A 24,890-nucleotide genomic window follows, 5' to 3' on the forward strand; every position below is an offset into this window, starting at 1 on the left:
GTCTGCTGAACATAATACTACACAAACATTAGATGTTGCCATGGTTTATTTGCACATAACATGTAAACATTCACAGTGCAGGGAGGAAAAAATATGTGAGGTCCTAGCTTAATGACTTCTCCCAGAGCTAATTGGAGCCAGGAGTGAGCCAACCTTGACTCCAATCAGTGTGATGATATTGGATGTGTTGCTGACAGCTGTCCTGCCCTTAAATAACAAACACCTGTTTTGGGTTTACTGGTTTCAAGAAGCACTGTCTGATGTGAACCATGCCTCACAGAAAAGAGCTCTCAGAAGACCTACGATCAAGAATTATTGACTTGCATGAAGCTGGAAAGGGTTACAAAAGTATCTCCAAAAGCCTTGATGTTCATGTGTCCACGGTAAGACAGACTGTCTACAAATGGAGAAAGTTTAGCACTGTTGCTACTCTCCCTAGGCTTGGTCATCCTGTAAAAATGACTGCAAGATCACAGCGCAGAATGCTGCATGAGGTAAAGAAGAATCCCAGAGTGTCAGCTAAAGACCTACAGAAATCTCTGGCACATGCTAACATTTTTGTTGACACATCTACAATAAGGAAAACATTAAACAAGAATGGAATACATGGGAGGACACCACGGAGGAAGCCATTGCTGTCCAAAAAGAATATTGCAGCATGTTTGAAGTTTGCAAAAGAGCACCTGGATGTTCCACAGCACTACTGGCAAAATATACTGTGGACAGATGAAACCAAGATTGAGTTGTTTGGGAAGAACACACAACACTATGTGTGGAGAAAAAAGGGCACAGCACACCAACATCAAAACCTCATCCCCACTGTAAAACATGGCGGAGGGAGCATCATGGTTTGGGGCTGCTTTGCTGCCTCAGGGCCTGGACGGATTGTTGTCATTGATGGGAAAATGAATTCCAGAGTTTATCAAGACATTTTGCAGGAAAACGTACGACCATCTGTCTGCCAACTGAAGCTCCGCAGAGGATGGGTGATGCAACAGGACAATGACCCAAAGCATACAAGTAATTCAACAAAACAATGGCTGCAACAGCACAGAATACGCCTTCTGGAGTGGCCCAGTCAGAGTCCTGACCTCAACCCGATTGAAATGCTGTGGCATGACCTTAAGAGAGCGATTCACACCAGACATCCCAAGAATATTGCTACACTGAAACAGTTTTGTGAAGAGGAGTGGTCCAAAATGACTCCGGATCGTTGTGCAGGTCTGATCTGCAACTACAGGAAACGTTTGGTTGAGGTTATTGCTGCCAAAGGAGGGTCAACCAGTTATTAAGTCCAAAGGTTCACATACTTTTTCCTCCCTGCACTGTGAATGTTTACATGTTATGTGCAATTAAACCATGGCAACATCTAATGTTTGTGTAGTATTATGTTCAGCAGACTGTGTTCTTCTATTGTTGTGACTTAGATGACGTTCAGAGCACATTTTATGCCCAATTCATGCAAAACTCCCAAGGGGTTCAACGTAATCCCAAGGGGTTCACATACTTTTTCTTGCAACTGTATATATTTTTTATTTTTCTCAATGAACTGAGTTGTTTTGGGCACATTTATTAATTTATATTTAGGTATTTATTTTTCTGATTTGGGTGTGTCACACTTATATACACATTTTTTTGCACATTTATGTATCCAGTTTGGAATATTTAATTGGTTTAGGTATTATTTGCACTGTTTTATTTCGTTTTTTTTCTTTTGCCTAATAAAGTGGCTGGTGAGTGTATATTTATCCATGTCATACAAAAAAAGAGAGAAAAGTTCCCAGCTCAACTTGCCAGCCATAAGCTATAGAGCCACATCATGGCACCCTGATATTCTGTAGTCCTAACTCTACAAATTTTGAGAGCCCCCATAGTAGAGGCACATGTATTTAATGGATAGACCAAGGGCAGGTGAACCTGAGGGAGCCCACCCCTCCTTAAAGGTACAGGAGCGCACCAGACACCCAGCATGTAGCACAATGGCAGCTAGGGTGTCCAGTGCGCCCCCTCACCAACAATTCAACAATACAAAAAATGGCCACTGCCCCAGTCTATGACTGGCCTTCACAGCAAGGAACACATGGAAGGGAGACGCATGTCAAACAAAAAATAGAGAGAAAAGTTCCCAGCTCAACTTGCCAGCCAGCCTGCAAACAAACCGAATGAACCTGTCTAACAGCATGTGTGAAAAACAGGGGTTTAGTTAGCACACATTTGCAAATACATACGTAAGCTACAAAGCCTCGTCACGGCACCCCGATATTCTGTAGTCAAGACAGCCAAAGACCAGCACCCGTAAGATGACAGTGCCAGCAAGGGACCTTGCAGATGTTGGACCATTGATGGGGAGGTAAGTATTTGCAGACATTAGCTTCACTTTAGGTGGACCTGGCAGTAAAATGCAAAATCTGCTCAAATTGCCTGAGACATCACTTCTGGTCTGGGGCGGATGTCAACTTCTTTAAGGCAAAAGATAAAAAAAAAATGCCTTTTGATCTTTTGCTTTTGCTTTTAAAGGTAAATGAGAGATTTGGGGTCTTTTTGATCCAAGATCTCTCCATAAAGAGGACCTGTCAAAGGGACTCTATTAACCTCTAAAAAAACTGAGCCTTTACCTCTTTGGTGGCTCAATTCTCCTTTATTCCATATGTCCGGTGCTGCAGCCTCCACCATTGTCTTCATAATTCGATACTTCTGGGAGTGTCACATGTCTGTGTCCCCTACTGTGCATTCTGGTTTCATCCTCTGACCCCTATGTCAATTTTCTAGTAATATATGGGCGGAGGGAGGATCCACAAAGCGTGGTAGGGGACACGAGCATCTGACAAGTCTGAGTGTTGAATGCTAAAGACGTTGACAGAGGCTTTTTTTTTTGGCACTCTCCACTTGGAAAATATCAATAAATGGACACCATAAGCCAAGAGAAGCTCACTGTTTCTAGGGAAGTAAACACCTTCAAAAGTTGCAATTTTTGGTTAAAACAGGGGTAACCTGGGATCCATGGACCCTTAAGTGGTCCATGGTTATGAGGATCAGATAAAAAATAACATTTACATTCACTATACAGCTCTCCCCCTCCTTTGATTCAGTGATTTCCCATTGATAGAAATGAAAGAAAACGCACCCCGCCGCTGCTTTTAGCACGACTGCTAAGGGTCTTTTGACTTCTTGTTGGCCCATGTTTTCCATTTAATTTTGTTTTTTGGGGAGGGGGTCCATAGATTTAATCAGATTCTTAAAGGGGTCCTTCACTCAAAAAGGTTAATAACCACTGGGTTAAAACAACTCTAATGGAAAAATAACATATAACTTGATTTAAAGTATTTGATTGGTTGCTTCCTTGTGGATGTTTTGGCTGTACTGCAGCTGACATAGAAACTGAGTCAGTTATATACAGTGTCCAGTGCATTTGCATTCTATATGTACCAAGATGTGATCTATATGGAGATTGGCTCAGGAGCTCTTGTGGGCTGAGTCTGGCCACCATGAGCAATATGGTGTGCTACAGTGTGTTGTGCGTTTACACGCTGATGCCATGCACTAGGACACCCTTACCACTGAATGACACTGCAATGCACCTGATATAGGGCAGGTGTGTTGCCATGCCCCAATGCACAAGTGTGAATAGACTCTAATTGGTGGTTCTTTTCTGCTTTGTTTCTCCACATAGCACTACACTTCACAGGCTGCTGACTTGTTTCAGTGTAAGAAACACGAGCATTGTCCTAAGAATCACCATATTGTTTTACCTGGTAATCAAGAGACCATGTATATGTAAAAGATTTAGTAGGGAGAAATGTAACACTTTATAATTAAGTCCATTAACTGTCATTGTTCGACATGCTAGTATTGTTCTCAGAAGCACATGTAAAGTAGACCTGTTCTGTAAATGATGAGCTAATTCCCTTTCATCTTTTTTCATGTGTAACATAGATGGATCTTGTTATAGGAAGGGAAAATATTTTGACTGATTATTAGAACGCTTACCTTTAAGTCTAGGTTCACACTGAAGCCATGTGAGTTTCTTCAGTTTTCCAGTGTAACTGAACACCTCCAATGCGATTAAGATGCAATTTAGCTGGGATTGCAATATTCTTTTCGTGTAATTTCTCTCTCTCGCCTCATAAGTGTTAAGGATGTTCTGTACACTTAAAAGAAATTGATAGGTACTTAACAAATAATATCCTGTAACACATAAATTCATATAACTTATATAATTCATCAAGGACCAAGATGTCCCTGGCATGGTGGCTCAGGAATCTAGCCCTGGAGTCAGGGAGGTCCTTCCTTGCCATCTTTTGGAGGATCCTAATGATGGATGCCTGAACGTTACGCTGAGGGTGGAAAGGACCCGGTCCTTGGAGGAGTCCCATCTCCTAAATAAAGTACTGAAGCTTTGGGGTGGTTTGACTGTATTTGAAGCATTGGCCCATCCTACTGGAGGGTCATCTGAACCGTATTCAATTGGACACAGCCACAGCAGTGGTGTACATCAGTCATTAGGGAGGGACTTGATAATTCCTCACCATGGCAAGTCTTGCTGTAACAAGAGAGGTAGAGTGGATCTTGCCCGGGCAGAACTTTATGTCCAAGCCCTGTCAACTGTGTACATTCCAGGCATAGACAATTGGCAGGCCAACTTCCTCAGCCGGCAGCGCCATGACCCTGGGAAAGGTTCCTTCACCTGGTGGTGTTCTGGGACCTGTGTCACACCTGTGGGGGACACTGGACGTAAAACCCATGGCTTTCAGATTCAACAACGAACTTGATAGTGAGGCATTGTCAGGCTCACAGCCTTGCTGCAGATTAACTTTGTGATCAAGCCTTTCGCGGTGAAATGGGTTAAGGAGGTGTAGTCTCTGGAAGGCGTGATTATGGTTGTAGCAAGATCAGTACAGAGGATATACCAGTGATCCTCACGGCTCTGGACTGGTCTAGCTAGATATGGCACGCTGACTCCTCAGATTCTCCATGCCGGGTCTTCTGTCCCAAAAACTGGTTTGCTATCCTGCTTTATGGTCACTGGCTTTAAGAACATGATTGTTGAAGCTCAAGTTCGGAAGAACTCCAAGTCTGTGATTCCTATGATGCTAAGAAGTAAAAAGTCTACTTCCTGCAAGGTCTATCATTGGACACAGAAAGCAAACTTCACTTGGTGTGAGTCTTGATGATTCCACCCCAGGGGTTTCTCTGTGGGATAAATCCTTTCCTTCCTGCAGTTGGGTCTGTATAAGCGTTTTTCTCTCAGCAAGGGTCAAGTTTTCTGTCCTGTTTCAGAGACTGCTGTCTTCTCACTCTCTGATCCCTGATTAAGACATTTGTACAGGGGGTGTAGCTCCCACCATTAGTTGTTCTGTGACTCAGTGGGACCTAAATCTAATTTCCTCTGTGCTTTAGAAACTGCTGTCTGAATCCATTAGAAAAATTCCTGTCTCTACTCCCACCTACATGGTGTTATTTCTTGTAGCCCTCACCTCTAGGTGACTAAACTGGCAGCCTTATCCTGCAAAAGGACGCTTTCTGTTTTGCTTAGGGTCAAGGTGGTGCTGAGGTCCAAGACTTTCATCCCTCTGTCCAGATCACCAAAATGATATTTCCCTCTTATGTTTAGATGTGGTTCGGCCTATTAGAGTCTATCTCTCAGCCACTGCTTCTTGCAGAAAGATTCCTGGTTTTTTATCCCAGATGGACCTTAAAAGGATGATTTGGCTTCTCGTTCCACCATCTCTTGGTGGTGCAGACAGACCATCATCCAAGCTTTTGTGTTCAAGGATCGGGTTCCACCCTTTACTGTAAAGGTGCACACTACTAGATCTGTAAGTGTTTCTTGAGCTATCCAGATTTGCAAAGCTGCCATATGGTCTTCTGTTCATGTGTTAGCAATCGCTGTGTTGCCCACCCCTTAACTGAACTGCTTTTTGACATTTCAAAGATTAAAGACTTTCTGTGTCTCTGTGTCCCCAATGGAGAAGAAAGAAAATAGGATTTTTGTACTCTGCAAAATCTTTTTCTTGGAGTCCATTAAGGGACACAAGTCCCATCCATCTGTTTTTATGATCATGTTCTCAGTACTGCTTTGCTGAAAAACAGAATCAGTATTCTCCTGAGCGGACCTACAGTTTTTTGTTTACCAGTGTCTAATCTTCCAGCAGGCGTCAGGTTAAAGGCTTCCTTTGTCCCTCAATTGAATCTAAGAGAAGGATTCTACAGTGAGTACAGAAATCATTTTTTTATTTAATAAATGTAAAACAAATTAAAATTATGGTTAAAAGCACATATTCAGCAACCTGAATATTTGTGCAAATAATATATAGGCTGCAGTCACGTGAACCTTTAAAAGTAGGTCAGCTGCACCTATAGCTGCCTCTCTGTGCTCCATGTACTTAGTTCTAATATATAATGTCCCTCAGCCTTCTAGAAAATATACTTATGGTTCCTGCTGTGAATGAGGTGTTGAGTATTTAAACAGTGTGATAATATTTAGCAAGGGTTTTCCAAGGGTGTGCATTCCCCTGTTGGGGGACTTCCTGTGCTATCCAAAGGGACCCATGTCCACTAATTATGACTGCTCCCAGACCAGTCTAGCTTCTAATATGTCATTCCTCTTTTCCTCTCCTCCAGCACACAGATTAAAAAAATCGTAGTGTAGGAAGGATGAATAATCCAAGGTGCACTTACAGGCGCTATTGGAGATAAACAGTATATTATCACATGCCAGTGTTTGGAAAAAAAAAAAGGAACTCATATACTGAACACTATCATTACTATCATTACAGGTATTAACCCCATACAGTTAGAAGAATACAATATTGTTTACTATAATAGTGCCTTATAATGTTGTAGTCCATTATAATGCTGTAAGTAGTGGCCCATTATAATGTTGTGGCCCATTATAATGTTTTATAGTGGTCCATTAAAGTGTTTTATTTGAATCTTGGTATACTGGAAAATATGTATGTACGCATTCAAAAGCAGTAGACCTCTGTATAATGCATGTCTGTAGATATTTTTTCATTAAAATATATATGATTTTTCTTTACGAAGCTTTATGCTCAGAGTGTGTTTTGAGAGCTTTGTATATCATGTATGTAACTTTCTCTTACGATTTCTTAATACAAATGTTTAAAAAAAAAAAAAATCATATATATATATATATATATTATAACAAGAGCCAGAAAAACTTATTTTCCTGTGTTTCTAATGATGTCTTTGTCCATGTTTTAGATGTGTCCACTATATGGGCTTGTGTTGCCGAGTTCATTGAACATCAAATGTCTCAACAAAAGGTAACGTGTAATTGCTGTAACTATTTTGACAGACTAGTGATTTTATGACCCACTTCCCATCCATAATCTGTTTATTAAAGTTTCACAGCCCTTTGTTGGTGAACATTAAAGTGGTTGTAAACCTCAGACATGAAATATGAACAAAGCATATCCCTCTATAGTGTGTACTTGTCTCAATCCAGAGCACTAAGTGTCGTTTCTGTCTTTTGCCTCATTCCTCTGCTATCTGTAAGTCATTTCTGATACATTTTTCTGACACCAAGAGAAAAAAGGTGACGGGGAGGGACCTCCATCACACAGTCTGTGATTTACAGCCTCAGCTTTGTTTCTGTGTGCTGTGTGAAGGTCTTTTACCTTCAATCAGCTCTCATGGAGCTCTCACGCAGCTCCCCTTCCCCTGCTTTCTGAAAGCTCAGAAAAGCCATATAAATTCTGGACTTTGAATGGCTGTAGAGAAGAGAAGACTGCAGATAATACAGTAGATACAACTGATGTAGGAGGATTTGTTTCATCTCTGTGTATCGCCTGAGGCTAGTAGCTTTGCTGAGTATATGTAAGGGTTTACAATCATTTTAACTCCCCCTTTGTGAGTCAGCAGCTGACACTTTGCATGGCTGCTGACTCTTAATTACAGGTGCTACTGACAGCTTCCATCCCCGCTGATGTTCAGGAACCAATCACAGTGTTTCCTGATCACGTGATCACTATGTCAGTTATGACACATTGATTAAATGCAGACTGTAGGCTTTACCCTTAGTATGTCATTTTGGCCTGCCTCCTCCACCCTCCCTCTCTTACAGTTAGACAGAACTTTTTTTTTTATAACTTGGGACATTTATTTGTGCTGCAAAAAGCACCTCCTTACTTCTCACATAGGTGAGAACTATATTCCCATCCCCGTGTACGTTTGCAAATGTGCTGCAGGGCTTTGGGTCCCAAGCGAGCCTGCGGCACATCTGCATATGCATGGGTTTCTCCAAACATATGCGCATGCAAGGGGTTTTCCTTACACGTGCAAAGATGCCTATTAGGGAAGTCAGGAGAGTGCACCGTCTTTACGCATGCGTGAGAAATCACCCATGCATGTGCAGATGTGCTGAGGGACCCTGCAGGACGCAAAGGTATTTTATTGTTTTTGATAAATTTAAAGGGGATTGTATAATCTGGATCTAACCTGAGGGTCCAGCTTTAAACCACTTAAAGCCTGAGAAGTGCTTGAAGAATTAATGTTCTTTTTCACTTTGCTGATTATATTTTAGGGGGTGAAGATACCTGGACTGGGAACTTTTACTCTATCAAGACACAAATTAGAGGTTGGCAACAACAAGTTCATCCTGGTTCAACGCCCAGTTTTTCTTCTGTCTGAGAAATTTGTGCAGATTCATGGACTGAAGTACAATAAAGTGTTCACAACCAGTAAGGATCTTGAAAATATGTACAATAAAAGGGATTATCACAACAAGTTTTTTTGTATACCGTGCAAAATTAAAAGGTTAGTCCGCTAGCTACATTTATCCCTGTGGACCTCTGGTGGCCCTGTCTCATAGAGTCCCCAGATCTACTCTCCGTATAGAAAGCAGCACTCTGCATTATACTGTATGTCATAGTGAAATATTGAAAAATATGTAGTTGACATCGATATAGTAAGAGTTTGTATATATGTTATTTGTGGGGTGTTAGATAGTAGAGGGGGTACATATATTACTTCGAACTGTCAGGTGACTGTGATCGAAATGTACAGAGTCAATACAATTTCCTGGCACCTTACAAAACTAAAACAAGTGGATACAATGAAATAGCTTTACCCCATTTAAGAGATAACAGTATGCTATCACTGAAAATACACGATACATAAGGCACCTCCAGAACTCGCATTGGCTCATTGTGGCTTGTTCCTTCACATACCCTTCACCATGTAATGGTTCTCAGAGTGTGATTTGTGGCCTCATACCACAATTGAAACAAGAGGAATAGGCAGAACCAAGCAATAGCATTAAAGTTCTGGTCTCTGTTTCCATGATAGAGAAGTTGACCTTTTTGGGATAACAGGGTACTCTGGTAAATAACATGTTGTACACTGAGCAAATTTCAGCCAGTCCCTGGTGAACAGCTAAAATCTGAGCCATGGGTGGCCTTGTTGGTCTCATGAAATTTTTTTTTATTGTGTTTTTCTGCCTCCCTATAACATCCTCCATGAGCTCCCAAACCTCTACTTTTCCCTCTCGTTTCCTTTTGTTTGGAACAAGCAGTGCACATTAATTGTAGTCATTTTTACATCTACAGTCATGGCCGAAATTGTTGGCACCCTTGATATTTTTCCTGAAAATCAAGTATTTCACACAAAAAAGGTATTGCATTAACACATGTTTTGCTATACACATGTTTATTCCCTTTGTATGTATTGGAACAAATATAAAACAGAGGCAGAAAAGCAAATATGACATAATGTCACACAAAACCCCAAAAATGGGCTGGACAAAAGTATTGGCACCCTTAACTTAATATTTGGTTGCACACCCTTTGGAAAACATAACTGAAATCAGTCGCTTCCTATAACCATCAATAAGCTTCTGACACCTCTCACCCGGAATTTTGGACCACTCTTCCTTTGCAAACAGCTCCAGGTCTCTCTTATTGGAAGGACACCTTTTCCCAACAGCAATTTTAAGATCTCTCCACAGGTGTTCAATGGGATTTAGATCTGGGCTCATTGCTGGCCACTTCAGAACTCTCCAGCGCTTCTTTGCCATCCATTTCTGAGTGCTTTTTGACGTATGTTTGGGGTCATTGTCCTGCTGGAAGACCCAGGATCTTGGACGCAAACCCAGCTTTCTGACACTGGGCCCTACAGTGCGACCCAAAATCCTTTGGTAATCCTCAGATTTCATGATGCCTTGCACACAGTCAAGGCACCCAGTGCCAGAGGCAGCAAAACAACCCCAAAACATCATTGAACCTCCACCATATTTTACCGTAGGTACTGTGTTTTGTTCTTTGTAGGCCTCATTCCGTTTTCGGTAAACAGTAGAATGATGTGCTTTACCGAAAAGCTCTATCTTGGTCTCATCTGTCCACAAGACGTTTTCCCAGAAGGCTTTTGGCTTACTCAAGTACATTTTGGCAAACTGTAGTCTTGCTTTTTTATGTCTCTGTGTCAGCAGTGGGGTCCTCCTGGGTCTCCTGCCATAGCGTTTCATTTCATTTAAATGTCGACGGATAGTTCGCGCTGACACTGATGCTCCCTGAGCCTGCAGGACAGCTTGAATGTCTTTGGAACATGTTTGGGGCTGCTTATCCACCATCCGGACTATTCTGCGTTGCAATCTTTCATCAATTTTCCTCATCCGTCCACGACCAGGGAGATTAGCTACAGTGCCATGGGTTGCAAACTTCTTGATAATGTTGCGCACTGTGGACAAAGGCAAATCTAGTTCTCTGGAGATGGACTTGTAACCTTGAGATTGTTGATATTTTGCCACAATTTTGGTTCTCAGGTCCTCAGACAGTTCTCGTCTCCTCTTTCTGTTGTCCATGCTTAGTGTGGCACAGACAGACACACAATGCAAAGGTTAAGTGAACGTCTCTCCTTTTTATCTGCTTTCAGGTGTGATTTCTATATTGCCCACACCTGTTACTTGCCCCAGGTGAGTTTACAGGAGCATCACATGCTTGTAACATTCTTATTTATCCGCAGTTGTGAAAGGGTGCCAATACTTTTGTCCAGCCCATTTTTGGAGGTTTGTGTGACATTATGTCGAATTTGCTTTCTTTCCTCCCTTTTTTTGTTTTGTCCCAATACACACAAAGGGAATAAACATGTGTATAGCAAAACATGTGTTAATGCAATACGTTTCGTGAGAAATACATGATTTCCTGGAGAAATATCAAGGGTGCCAACAATTTCGGCCATGACTGTATATGCACACTACAAATCCCATAGTCCATCTCAGGTGTTAGCAAGAGAGGGAGGCTGTGTTCCTATATACAGTAAGACAATGAAGAATGAACATAGCCACCCTCCTACAGGAAGTTGGATAACAGCAAAAAATAAATAAATACATGCATTTAGAGATTTGGAGGAGGCTGAGAGCAATAGACTGACTTTTTAAAGATAAGAATACATACTTGAATAGAATTTTTTGTTTTTAAACCAGAGTTAAAGCGGAGTTCCACTCATCCTGTTAAAAAATAAAAGTCAGCATCTACAAAAACTGTAGCTGCTGACTTTTAAAAAACAGCCACTTACCTGTCCCTTGGTCCCATGGTGTGTCCCCTGCAGCCCGTTTCACCAGTTGTCCTGGATTCCTGGAGGCTGGCATCTTCAGTGTGGTCACCCGGCTGTGACTGCTTGCGGATTCACAGCCGGGTACTCACTGCGCATGCGCGAGTAGCGCTGCGCTTCATGAATGGTCCTGTAGTCTTCTGGGACTTGTCACGTGTCCCAGAAGACTACGGGGAGGGAAGGAGGGAGGACACCTTTCCGATCGCCTAGGCCAGTGGTGGGCAACCTTTTTTTTCAACTGAGCCAAATCTCGCCAAAACCATGATTGAAATTTATTTTGAGAGCCACATTTTTAAAACTGAAAATACATCTCCCATATAGTAATTCATCCCCCATAGTAATTCATCCCCCATATAGTAATTCACCCCCCATAGTGTAATTCATCCCCCATAGTAATTCATCCCCCATATAGTAATTCATCCCCCATCGTAATTCATCCCCCATCGTAATTCATCCCCCATATAGTAATTCATCCTCCATATAGTAATTCATCCCCCATATAGTAATTCATCCCCCATATAGTAATTCATCCCCCATAGCAATTCATCCCCCGTATAGTATTTCATCCCTCGTATAGTATTTCATCCCCCGTATAGTATTTCATCCCTCATATAGTATTTCATCCCTCATATAGTATTTCATCCCCCATATAGTATTTCATCCCCCATATAGTAATTCATCCCTCATATAGTATTTCATCCCTCATATAGTAATTCATCCCTCATATAGTATTTCATCCCTCATATAGTATTTCATCCCTCATATAGTATTTCATCCCTCATATAGTATTTCATCCCCCCATATAGTAATTCATCCCTCATATAGTATTTCATCCCTCATATAGTAATTCATCCCTCATATAGTAATTCATCCCCCATATAGTAATTCATCCCCCATAAAGTAATTCATCCCTCATATAGTATTTCATCCCCCCATATAGTATTTCATCCCTCATATAGTAATTCATCCCTCATATAGTATTTCATCCCTCATATAGTATTTCATCCCCCCATATAGTAATTCATCCCTCATAAAGTAATTCATCCCTCATATAGTATTTCACCCCCCACAGTACTATCCCCCCCCCCTTCTAGTAAGCCAAGTCCCCCGTGTCAATTCACTTACCTTTTGCGTTCCTCTCGCTGTCTTCCCGCGCCGTTCGGGTCTTCAGGGCGGACTGTGAGAGGAGCCTAGCTCCCCTCCCCTCACGTTCGGCACGCTGCCCCGCCTACACACATCCTGACAGCCACATCCGCGGGCCGGATTAAAAGGTCCGCGCGGACTTTTGGGGCTGCCAACCGAGAGGAGGCAGGGGAGCGGCCGACCGAGAGGAGGGAGGGGAGCAGGCGCCCGGCACACAGAAGAGCCGCATTAGAGTGGGTAAAGAGCCGCATGTGGCTCGCGAGCCGCGGCTTGCCGACCACTGGCCTAGGCGGTCCGACTGCAATTGGGAGCCGGTACCTGTCAAATTCGGGTACCCGCTCCCCCCCGCCCCCAAAGGTGCCAATCCTTAATGGGGAGCTGGGGAGCAGTCCTTAAAGCGGAACTTCCCCTTTTTGGTGGAGCTCCGCTTTAAGTGTTACTTTAACAACTTCCCGTCTGGCCTTTTACGTTGCAGGCACATCCTGTCACCAGCTGTATCCACCAGACACTGCCAAAGACAGACCACTGAACCGGCTCGGACCAATCACAGCAGATCACATGACAATTGTGAAAAATGAATGGCTTTGATTTATGCCATTCATTGTGTACATTTGTGTTGCTAGTTGTGATTGGTCACAGTGATCACATGATACAGATAGGGCCAATCACAGCCCATCTGTACCGTGTGATTAGCTGTGGCCAATTACACCAAAACACACAGAATGAATCAATTTTATTCAGTAAAAATGCCTATAGCAGTGAAATTCACTGCTATAAGCAATCATAATGTGTGGGAAAAAAATCCTGATCACTTCCCCAGAATAATACAGTGTACAGTCATAAAAAAAGAAAAAAAAATGTAACAAAAAAGAAAAAAAATATGAAACATTTTTCATTTTTTTTTCGTACTGTCACTAATCAGTGTCCCTAATCACAGCCACATCAGTTATATGATGATGCTGTACTGTACTGGTGACAGAAAAAAAAATATTTACTATTTCTAAAATATTATGACAAAAAATTACAACTTCAAAAAACTCACTGTGCCTCTTACTAAATACCTTGTACTCTCTATTTTCCAAAAAGGGGTCATTTGGGGGACATTTGTATTGTCCTGACATTTTTAGGCCTCAGATGAGATAGGCCGTCAGTATATCAGGATTGACTGATTTTCATATATACACCATAGTTTGTGGACTCTATAGCTTTCCTACAAACTAGATAATAAACACTGATTTGGGTTATTTTCACCAAAAGAAATGTAGCAAAATACATTTTGGCCTAAACAGTAACGAAAAAACACATTTAAAAAAAAAAAATCTTTGGCCTTTTTTTATTTATTTTGAAAAAAATAAAAACCCAGTGATGATTAAATACCACCAATTTGTGTGAACAAAATTGAAAAAAATTTAGTTTGGGTACAGTTTTGCATGACCGCTCAATTGTCATTCAAAGTACAACAGGGCTGAAAGCTGAAAACTGGCCGGGGTAGGAAGGGGGTAAAAATGCCCGATATTAAAACGGTTAATAAAAGTGGGATCATCACTGAGCAGAATGAGGGAGATGTATCTGTTCTGTCACCCAGGAGGCAATGCTACACTGGAGCAGTGAGACAGATTTATTATAATATTGCAGTTCAGTTCATTCCCCCCTCAGCTGTCTACATGTGGCACTGTGCCAAAATAAAACTTGCCCATGACCACTTCTAAATTGTGGTTCTGATTGAAGTAAATTCTCTCTTCTTCATGGAAACCCATCTCATGTCCAGCGGTAGTTCTGTCGCAGACTTGTAGAAAACGCTCTCACCTGGCTGCCCACAAATACACCTGCAGTGGTCACAAATATACAAAAAATGTTTCATAGACTTTGTAACTGATTTGCACCTTGCTTTGTCCCTAATTTGCTTGATACATGGCCCATATTGTGCTCAGCTTATATAAAGATAGCGAATACAATGTGCACAGGCATTTCACATCTCAGACGTGCTTGGAAAAATATGACACCATGTACAAGTTAAAGTGGTTTTAAAGGCACAATTATGTTTCTTAAAGTTATAAACCTGTAATATCTACCTGCTCTGTGCAGTGGTATGGCACAGAGCAGTCTCTTACCTCCTCTTTTCCCATATCAAGCTGTGTGCTGTGGGAGCAATCCTGCAGGTATGCTCCCGACCTGGGCTGTGTGCGTCAATAGACACACATACATCGTGGCTCGGCCTCACCTCTGCGCCCTCCTCACAGGATTTGAGTGACAGTAGCAGTTATCTCTGTATCCCATGAGAAGAGGGAAAGAGAGCAGCGCTGCTACAGGTGATCTGGATTCAAAGAGGAGCCGGGGAGGGGGACCGGAAGAAGCTGATATTGGAAGGTGTTTTTTTTTACCTTAACCACTTCCCATCCGGCCCCTGTATATAAACGGCCAGATGGGGGCAGTGCCGGGGCGGGTTGCCATTCATAAACGGCGCCCCCCCATTTTGGACTGTGCATGCTCCTTGGGAGCACCCGGCACCGCAATCCGGTGCCTGCTGTGTCCTCCAGACACAGTGGAACACCAATCGCTGTACGGGACCTCTGTGTGAGGTCCCGATCATATGCATAGGAGTAAGTAAGATGTCACTTCTGACATCATAGCTTACTACGTGTGAAATCTGTGAATGATCACAGAGATCACATGGTACAAGGCTATTTACAACTTTACAACAGCCTTGTACCATGTGACAAGCTGTGACCAATCACAGCTCACACAGTATTTCTCAATGGCTGCAAGAATGCAGCCAGAGAGAAGGAGAAATGATTGCTTTTACAGCCTTTATGGGTGTAAAAGCAATCAGTGTAAATAACAAAAAAAAATCTTCATCACCCCCCACAAGTAGTACAGTGTCACTATCGTGACACTGTACTGCTAGGGTGACAGTATGTTAAAAAAAAAAATTATGCAGCGCTTTACGTATATATTGTACATTCACATCAGTCCCTAATCCTCAAGGAGCTTACAATCTTTTTTTTTTTTTTTTTTTTTAATTTAAATATTTATTCATTTTCAAACAAACCAATACAAAATACAAAGTTTCACGATAAATAATACAACATACCAAAATCTCATAAAACCCTTATTTCGTATCTTTTTCTCCCACTAACCCCCTTTCTTTCAACCCACCCTCCACCCCCTCCCGCTTCTTTAAATCCATGACATCTATCTGATCGACTTATATCTCACATCCTCTGGATACAAAGAATTGGAAGATAGAAAGAATAACAAATTACTATATTTTCTCCTTTTTCTTTCCCCTTTCTCTCTTCACATTCTTTCCATCCCCTTTCTTTGCTCTTACTTATTCAGTACCTTCTTTTACCTTTACCTTAAATTCCTCCCATTTCTCCCATTTCTTATAATATGCTCCCATCCTATCTTCCTGTATATAATAAAGTTTTTCCAATCTCGCAATCTGGTCAACTCTATTTATCCAGTCCTCTACTCTCGGTGCCTCAACTTTGCGCCAAAACCTGGGGATCAAACTTTTTGCTGCATTTAGGTAACTCCCTATACCCAATTCTCTATATTTATTCTCAGATATTATTGGGTTATGAAAAAGACAGGTTTCAGGGTCCAGTCCGATCTCTGTTCCAGTAATGATCCTAATTTGGTTTATGACTTTTTTCCAATATATTTGTATTTTTAAACAATCCCACCATATGTGATACATCGTGCCCAAACCTCTGCATCCTCGCCAGCACCAAGGTTGTTTTTCCCCACTCATCTTGTGCTCAATCATCGGTGTGACATACCACCTTGTCAAACATTTGAAATTCATTTCCACCTCACGCATGCTTATATTTTCGTGTACCCTTTTATATATTTTTCTCAGTGTGTGCTCTTCCCATTCCACTCCTAAGTCCCTTTCCCATTTTTCTATGTACTTTAATTTTGACTTACTATCTAAATCAGTGAGTGCTTTGTATGCTTTAGCAGTGCTGTGTTTCCCATCTCCTCGTGCTTCTAAGTACTTCTCAAATACGTTCCAGTCTTTCCTAGTTCTAAGGGGCTTCGTCAGTTTCTCCACAAATTGTTTCAATTGATTATATCTCCATATATCTATCCCAGTGAATATCTTTCCCTCCTCCCTTTTCAATTCTTCCAATGTTCCTAATTTTACCCCCTCCATTATATCTCTCAACTGGGCGTCTTCCTTTTTAATCCATCTGCCTGTGATTTCCTCTTTACCTGGGGGAAAAAACTCTGAATTTCTTAGTGGCATTAGCAAGGAATTAAAATCCCATTTCCTCTGTTTGTGCATTTTATCCCACTCCCTTATTACAATCCTCGTGTATATACTCGTGTTCTCCCCTAGTTCTCTAAACTGTGCTGGCACCCACACACTCCTACTCAAATCTTTTCTACTAAGTGTATTTTCTATTGTGACCCAATATTTACTCTTTGAGTTGTGCATCCAATCAAAAATTCTTGCTAAAATAACTGCTCTGTGATATCTTTTAAAATCCGGTACTCCCAACCCCCCTTTTTCTTTATTTCTACTTAGCACTTCATATGATATCCTAGGTTTTTTATTTTTCCATTTATATTTTGTTATCATTCGCTTAATTGTTCTAAAGTACACCTCTGGGAGATTAATGGGAATCATCTGGAATTTATACAGTATCTTAGGAACAATTACCATTTTTATCAGGTTAACACGACCTAGCCAGGAAGGATTACCTCCACCAATTTTCTTCAATTCCTCCCTAATCTCGTTTAACAATGGTATATAGTTAGTTTTATAAAGGTTTTTCTGTGAAGGAGTAAGTTTTACTCCCAGGTACTTTATTTCTCTATCTTACCATATAAAGGGAAATTCTCTCTGGATTTTTTCTTTTTCACTCTTTGGAAGATTTATATTTAATATCTCTGTTTTACTCGGGTTAATTTTTAGATTTGACATTTCCCCGTATTCCTTCAATGTTTTCATTAGGTTAGGGAGTGTTATCCTAGGGTTTCCAACATAGAACAATAGGTCATCCGCAAAGGCTGCTATCTTATGTTCTATCTTTCCTACATTGATTCCCTTTATATCTGTGTTTTTCCTAATTGTTGATAGCAGGGGTTCCAGAGATAGGACAAACAACAATGGGGAAAGTGGGCAGCCCTGTCTAGTTCCGTTTGACATTAAAAAATTCTCTGATCTCTCTCCATTTACCATTACCATCACAGACGGTCTTTCATACAACCTTCCAATCCACTTTCTCATCCTATTACCCAATCCCAGGACCTCTAATGTATCCATCATGAAACTCCAGTTGACCCTGTCAAACGCCTTCTCCGCATCTATCGAGAGCAGCACCACTGGATTTTTTTACTGTTTTACTTTTCTGTATTAACAGGAGGGATCTCAACCCATTGTCTCGGCCCTCTCTTCCTCTAACAAAGCCCACCTGATCTCCATGTATCCAATCTGGCATCAGATCTTTTAACCTATTCGCCAATACCTTTGCATACAGCTTCGTGTCTATGTTCAATAATGATATCGATCTATAACTTGAGCATTGGGTGATATCTTTACCTTCCTTATGGATTAGCACCACCTGTGCAAGTAGGGATTCCTGCCTCATCTCCATCTCTCCCCCCAGTGAGTCCATATATATCTTTAACTTAGGTAGCAATAAGTCACTGTATTTTTTATAATACTTCACGGTATACCCATCTGGACCTGGACTTTTTCCCATCATAAAGCTTTTTAATGCTATTTTTAATTCTTCCTGTGTAATGTCAGATTCTAATGAGTTTAATAGTTCTTCACTTAATTTTGGTAATCCTGCATTTCTTAAATATTCCCTTCTTTTTTCAGTATTTACCATTTTATCCTTAATTATAGCATCCTTGGGGGCAATGTTATATAATTTACTATAGTAATCCTTAAATGTCTTTGCAATATCTTTGGTTGAATGGACTAACTCTCCCTTGGAGTTTTTTATTTTATCTATATAGTTCCTGTTCTTCTTTCTCCTCAGGGCTCTCATCAGATACTTTCCCGATCTATCTCCCCATCTATATATTTCCACAATGATCTTATTAAAAGTTCTCATTTTTTCTTCCTCCATTACTTTCTCCAGTTCTTCCCTCTTTTTTGTCATTTTTTGCTCTATCTCTTTCCTTATGTTGTTTTTATGTAGGAGTTCCATCTTGGTAATTTCCTTCAAAAGCCCACTAATCTTCTCTCGCCTTTCCCTTTTTTTCTTTGCCCCAATCGCAATAAGGATTCCTCTTATATATGCTTTATGTGCCTCCCATACTGTAGCTAATGATACGTCCCCCATTTCATTTTCCTCAAAGAACCACTCTATCTCCTCCCTGATCTTCCGGTCAGTATCTTGATCCATGAGGAGTGCCTCATTCAACCTCCATGACGGGCCTCCTGACGGTTTCCCTCCCCATCTTAGTTTCATTACCACAGGTGCGTGATCCGAAAAAGGCATTGCTTCTATTTTTACCCTAATCAAATCCTCAATAAGTCGATGGTCCACCAATATGTAATCTAATCTAGAGTATGTCCTATGTACACTAGAGAAAAAAAGTATAATCTCTATCTCTCATGTTGACAATTCTCCAGCTATCCACCAGTTGACTCTCTTTCATCACCTTTTTCAATTCTCCCATCGCCCTATTTCCCCCTCTCTGCACTACAGATGTTGTGTCTATTTGTGGATCCATACATATATTAAGATCACCCGCTACTATTAAATATCCCTTTCTAAAGTCTATCAATCTTCTCATAACCCCTTTCAAAAATATCTCCGGTTTCCTGTTAGGGCAATATATATTTGCAAACGTACATTCAGTGTCCTGCAGTTTACCTTTCAAGAACAAGAACCTCCCTTCCGGGTCCACCTTTCTATCCTCCAGTTCAAACCTGATGTTTTTTGCAAATCCTATAGCCACACCCTTCGCTCTCTTAACTGGGGAATCTGCATAATACCATGTCGGGTGATGTCTAGAGTTCAGCTTAATGTTTTTTTTCAGTTCTAGATGAGTTTCCTGCAGAAATACAACTGAGGCCTCTCTGTGCTGTAATTCTCTATATAGTCTAAATCTTTTACCCGAGCAATTTAAACCATTTACATTATGGGTTACCAAACATATTTCCTCCATATTTTATTTATCTCCTTCCTGTTTTACCATTTCCTTTCTTCTTCCCCTTCCTTATACCTCTTCTCTCATACAAGATGTCAATTTTTAGGCCCCCTTTCCCCGCTCCCTCCCCGATTCTCTCCCCCCTATCCGCCCCCTCCTCCCCCCCTCCGCCTACCCTCCCTCCCTCTCCCCCCCCTCTCTTATTTAGGTTTTCCATTTGCTTACTCTTCTTTTGAGGATACCACCCCCCCACAAATGCCCCTCCCCCCTCTCCCCTATTAGGCTTTTTGTTTGCCTATGAATCATTTGTGGAAAAAGTCCCACTTTTGATTCCAACCTGGGGGTTCAGCTCCGTCCATGTACAGCTCACATTCCCCCCCTCCTCCCCGGTGTCCCTCTATCTATTTGCTCTCTATTTTCTCTTCTAATTAGCTGCCATTCCTCTTTTCCCAAGATATATGACTCTCCCTCCTCCTCTTCCCATCCCAGAATCTCTATTCTCTGCAGTTCAAATTTATAACAGAAGTCTTTCATATCCTCTAAAAAATGCTGTGACTCCATCTCTCCAACCGATTAAACATGCTGATCGACCCCATCTATATTGCACATTATGTTTTTTCAACAGTTCCAGTAATGGTTTCAGTGACCTCTCTCTTCTCAGTGTCCCAGGTGCTATATCTGCAAAGATTTGAATATTTTTCCCTCCATATTTAATATTAGATCTTCCTTTGATCTTCTTCCATATCTCATCCTTATCTCTGTAATTATGGAATTGAACGATTATATCTCTTGATTTTTCTGGGCCTTTTTCTTGTTGGATCTTTCCTATCCTAAAGACTCCATCCAATTTAAACGTCTCCGCCACAGTTCTATCCGTTATGGAGTTCATGATTTTGCATGTGATCTCCTTTAAGTCTTCCCCCTGTAACAGTTCTGGGACTCCTCTTATTCTAATATTATTTCTCCTTTCCCTATTTTCTTGATCCTCCATCATATTAAGCAGTCTTTTTTGTTCCTTCCGGGTATCTATTATCAATTTCTCTAGTGTTGGGATAATTTGGGAATGGTGTTTAACTGTTTCCTCCGTTTCTTCCACTCTAATTAACAACTGTCCCATTTCTTTCCGAATTATCCCCATTTCTTGCTTTATTGATTTTTACAATTTTTTAATCATCTCCGCCATTTCCTTTTTATTCGGTATTTGCAAATCTTTTTCAATTTCACCCGTCTCCATTCCTTCTATTGTTTGTTGGCTATTGTTAACTGCTCCCAAGGAGGATCTTAAGCTATTATCAAAGCTTATTTCCAGGTCACTCCTTTCACTTATTTCCTGAGTTCTTACTGGAGTCAATTTCCCCTGCGACGTATATTTTTTTATCGTTGCAGTTTGGATTTGGGAGTTCTTGGGCATGCTTCCTTTGCTGCTTTTCCCTTTCATATCGCATGTAGGTTTTTTTTTTTCTAAGGCTTTTTAAGACTCTGGAATATTTATATTTAAGCTGTCACTTCTTTTCTTCTGCAAATCCTCAGACCCTCTCTGGGAACCCCCTCCTTGATTCTTTAAGCTGAGTCTCAGGTAGCCTAAGATGCAGACCATACAGTTATCACATAGGCAACTCACTCACCCTCCTCTCTGGAGCAGCTTCAGAGTTGCAGTCCTGAGTTATTTTGTCTCCTGTGACCGTATCCTCTTCTTCAAGGGGGTTCCTTTGGGTCCCTTTTTCCTCTTCTCCCTTATGCTGCACAGATTCTCCTGGGAACAGCTTAATGGTGACAGTCGGACTGCGCTTCTCCCAGCCTCCTAGGATACCGGCCGGTTTCTCTCTCTCCCAGCAGTCCACCGCGGCATACCACGTGGTGCCGCCGCTCCTCCTCGTCGCTCGGCAACCCCACGCTCTCTTCGGGATCACCACAAGCAGACCTCCGGAGAATGGCTGCCTCGGCTCCCCGCTTCCAGGCCGGTCCCCGTATCACCGCCGGGATCTCCCGCTACTCCAGGTTGGTCTCCAGCAGCCCACCAGCACAGCCAATTAGACCCTCAGAACACTCAGGGAGGGTAGGTGGGGAAGGCTATCGGAGAGTGTCTATTCTCCGCTCTACTGTGCCGCCATGCTCAGGCTCCACCCCCCCCCGGTCAGATTGTAAAAAAGAGGAGCTTACAATCTAAGATCCCTAACTTACATTCATATATACACATACTAGGGCAATTTTAAACAGGATCCAATTAACCTACCAGCATGTCTTTGGAGTGTTGGAGGAAACCTATGCAGGCACAGGGAGAACATGCAAACTCCAGGCAGGCGGTGCCGTGGTTGGGATTCAAACCAATGACCCCAGTACTGCTAGGTGGAAGTGCTAACCATTTAGCCACTGTGCTGCCCACAATATGATATACTTTCTTATCTATTTACTAATGCTAGCAGCATAAGGATTAAAAATAGTCAATGTTGATTGGGAGACAGAAGTTCCACTTTGAAGTCGACCTCACTCTAAAAAATTGTCTTTTCCTCCCTGAAGTCCTCCCGTTTCCACAAAATTAAAATGTCAATATTTTTTAAAATTGTTTACATTTAAAAATGTGTTTTTAATTCATTTCTGCCCTCTCCCACCATTCTCGCCTAAGTAAAAATGACGTGTCTATGCTTCCCCAGTCTCCTGGGATATCCCCGCCACATATCTCAAGAGGCTGCAAGAGCTGAGATACAGAGAGGCTGCACGTGTCATCAGGAGCCGGCTGCCTGAACCCAGAAGAGACAGTCAGGCTCCTGATGACATCAGGGATGAAGATAGTGGCGTGGGACCTGGCATGTGGCAGGGGATTACAGAAGGACAATGATGGATGTGCAGGGCAGGTGAGTATGTGAATTGAGGTCATCCTTCATTTGCATAGAAAAATATAAAAAAATAAAAATTCTGCAAGGGTTAGCCGCTCATTTAGTCCATGGGACAGTAAATGCATAGAAATATAGAAGAGCAATGGCAGAAAAAAGACCCAAGTGGGCAATCCAGTCTGCCCCATTTTTTAAAAAAATAGACATACAGTATCTTTTTGTTTTTCGTTACCTTTTTTTTCCCCAAGTATGTCTGTCCCAAGCATATTTGAATCTACTTAGTATTGACTGATTCAATATCTCTTCTTGAAGTGTCTTCCAAGCATCAACTACTCTGTTGGCATAGTTTTACTTACTTTATCCTCTGCTCCCCCAGCAGATGGTGCTCCCAAAAGCTTCATAGCTGGACTGTCCCACGACATCCTCCTGTCCAGTGCAGGGCTATGGACTCTGCATTGGTCTTGATGATGTCAGAAAACCTTAGATTGCAAGAGCATGGGGGAGAAGTGGCTGCACTGGCCGGTCTAGCACTGCGGAGTGAAGGATCAGGTAAGTACAGTTGTGCTCAAAAGTTTGCATACGCTTGGAGAATTGGTATTATACAGTACTGTTTTTAAAGAATAGCGTGAGTGAGCAGACAAAACACATTCTTTTATTAGTTATGGGATTCATATATAACTGAATGGCACATAACAGAATTGCACAATCATAAAACAAAACATGGCAACAAGTAAACAAATTAAATTACCCCTGTTTAAAAGTCTGCATCCTCTTAGTTCTTAAAGTGTTACTAAACCCACAACAGTAAAATCAGTCTGTATATGCAGTAAAGCATGCCTGATATACTCACTGTGGAACCTAAGGGTTAATCCTCTGCATTGTGTAAAAATACTGTTTGATCCTGACTTCTCTGATCCTCCCCTTCTTCCAGTGTCCCCCTCTTATCTCTTGATAGGACATATCATGTGGAGACACTCTGCACATGCTCAGTTTAGTATGTATTGCTAGAGAGGTTGTTTTTTTTTCTTGGGAGAGTGCATGTGATCAGCACAGGGCCTATCAGCACTGTCCAGACAGAGGTCAGGGGTTCTGTATCCTCCTAGAGCAGAAAGAAAACTCCTCCTACAAGCTTTAACCAGTGCTCTGCTGAACATTGATACAAATCACAAGACTGCTCTAACTGCTGATGAGAAAAGGTATTTAGCAGTTTACATTTGCTAAACTAATTGCATTTCCGTGTAGTGTGTACTGTGAGAGACCAGTAGTGGATGCAGGGTCCTGGGTGTAGTAACACTTTAACCTCCCTGGCAGTATGATTATTTCAGATTTTTGGTGCTGAAAGCGGTACCATTATTTTGCATGGAAATATGTAGTTTTTTTATTGTAGGCTGTAATTTTTAGGAATAACTCACTGAAATCTGTCCGAACAAGAGTCTAGTAAACATCCCGGGTATGATAAAATTGGAAACACGAAATCATAAATTATAATTTAATAAATAATCATAAAAAATAATAATAATACATTTAATTCAATAATATAATCAAACCAAAAACACTGAAATTTGAAATATAGCGCCAAGTTCGCACATTGCTGAGCAAAGTCGCAAAATCGTTTTCAGTGTCTGATGATGAATTTCCCCACGAATCATTATCACTCAATTCTGCAAGTGGTTCTGATTTACTATCGCTGTTCTCTAGCTGATCTAAACCCACTTTTGACCTAAAAGGATGGTTTTTGGACACCGTGGACGTTTCTCAGTTTCCAGCAGAAAGAACAGACAAAATGCAGGCAGGGCACAGGACAAAGCACTCGGGACAAAATGTATGTGAAATGGGTTGAAACAGCAATGTTTTACTATATAAACTTTGGAAAAAAATGACATTTTTTAAAATTTTCAAATTTCCCGCCGCCGCCGGTGCCCGTACGTCCCGACGTCACAGGGACCGGAACACAGAAGCCGGATGCTGGCATCGGCTGGAGGAGATGGCCGGGGACGCTGCAGGGGACACATCGCGGGAGCGAAGGACAAGGTAAGCGCTGCAGGGAATCCCTGAGCAACGCCGCATGGTAAACCCGAGTGTAGCTCGGGGTTACCGCTTTTGGTACTGAAACTTTACCCCGAGCTACACTCGGGAATACCGCTAGGGAGGTTAATACTGTGTATTGCCCTCTTTAGTATCAATGACAGTGAGCAGTCTTTTGTAATAGTTGGCTACGAGGCCCCT

General features: G+C 41.6%; 1 protein-coding gene across 1 annotated transcript in view; it reads left to right on the forward strand.

Moving 5' to 3' along the window:
- Positions 1-24,890, forward strand: part of CCDC81 (coiled-coil domain containing 81) — a 113,601-nt gene that overhangs the window by 21,576 nt on the left and 67,135 nt on the right. The window contains exons 3-4 of the mRNA XM_089652767.1: positions 7,225-7,286; positions 8,546-8,702. Coding sequence (XP_089508893.1) covers positions 7,225-7,286; positions 8,546-8,702 — 219 coding nt within the window. The remainder of the gene's footprint in view (positions 1-7,224; positions 7,287-8,545; positions 8,703-24,890) is intronic.

Source organism: Staurois parvus, unplaced genomic scaffold (genome assembly GCF_062004578.1).
Source record: "Staurois parvus isolate SC_StPar_1 unplaced genomic scaffold, SC_StPar_1.0 ptg000693l, whole genome shotgun sequence".
In the NCBI taxonomy this organism is placed as follows: Eukaryota; Metazoa; Chordata; class Amphibia; order Anura; family Ranidae; genus Staurois; species Staurois parvus.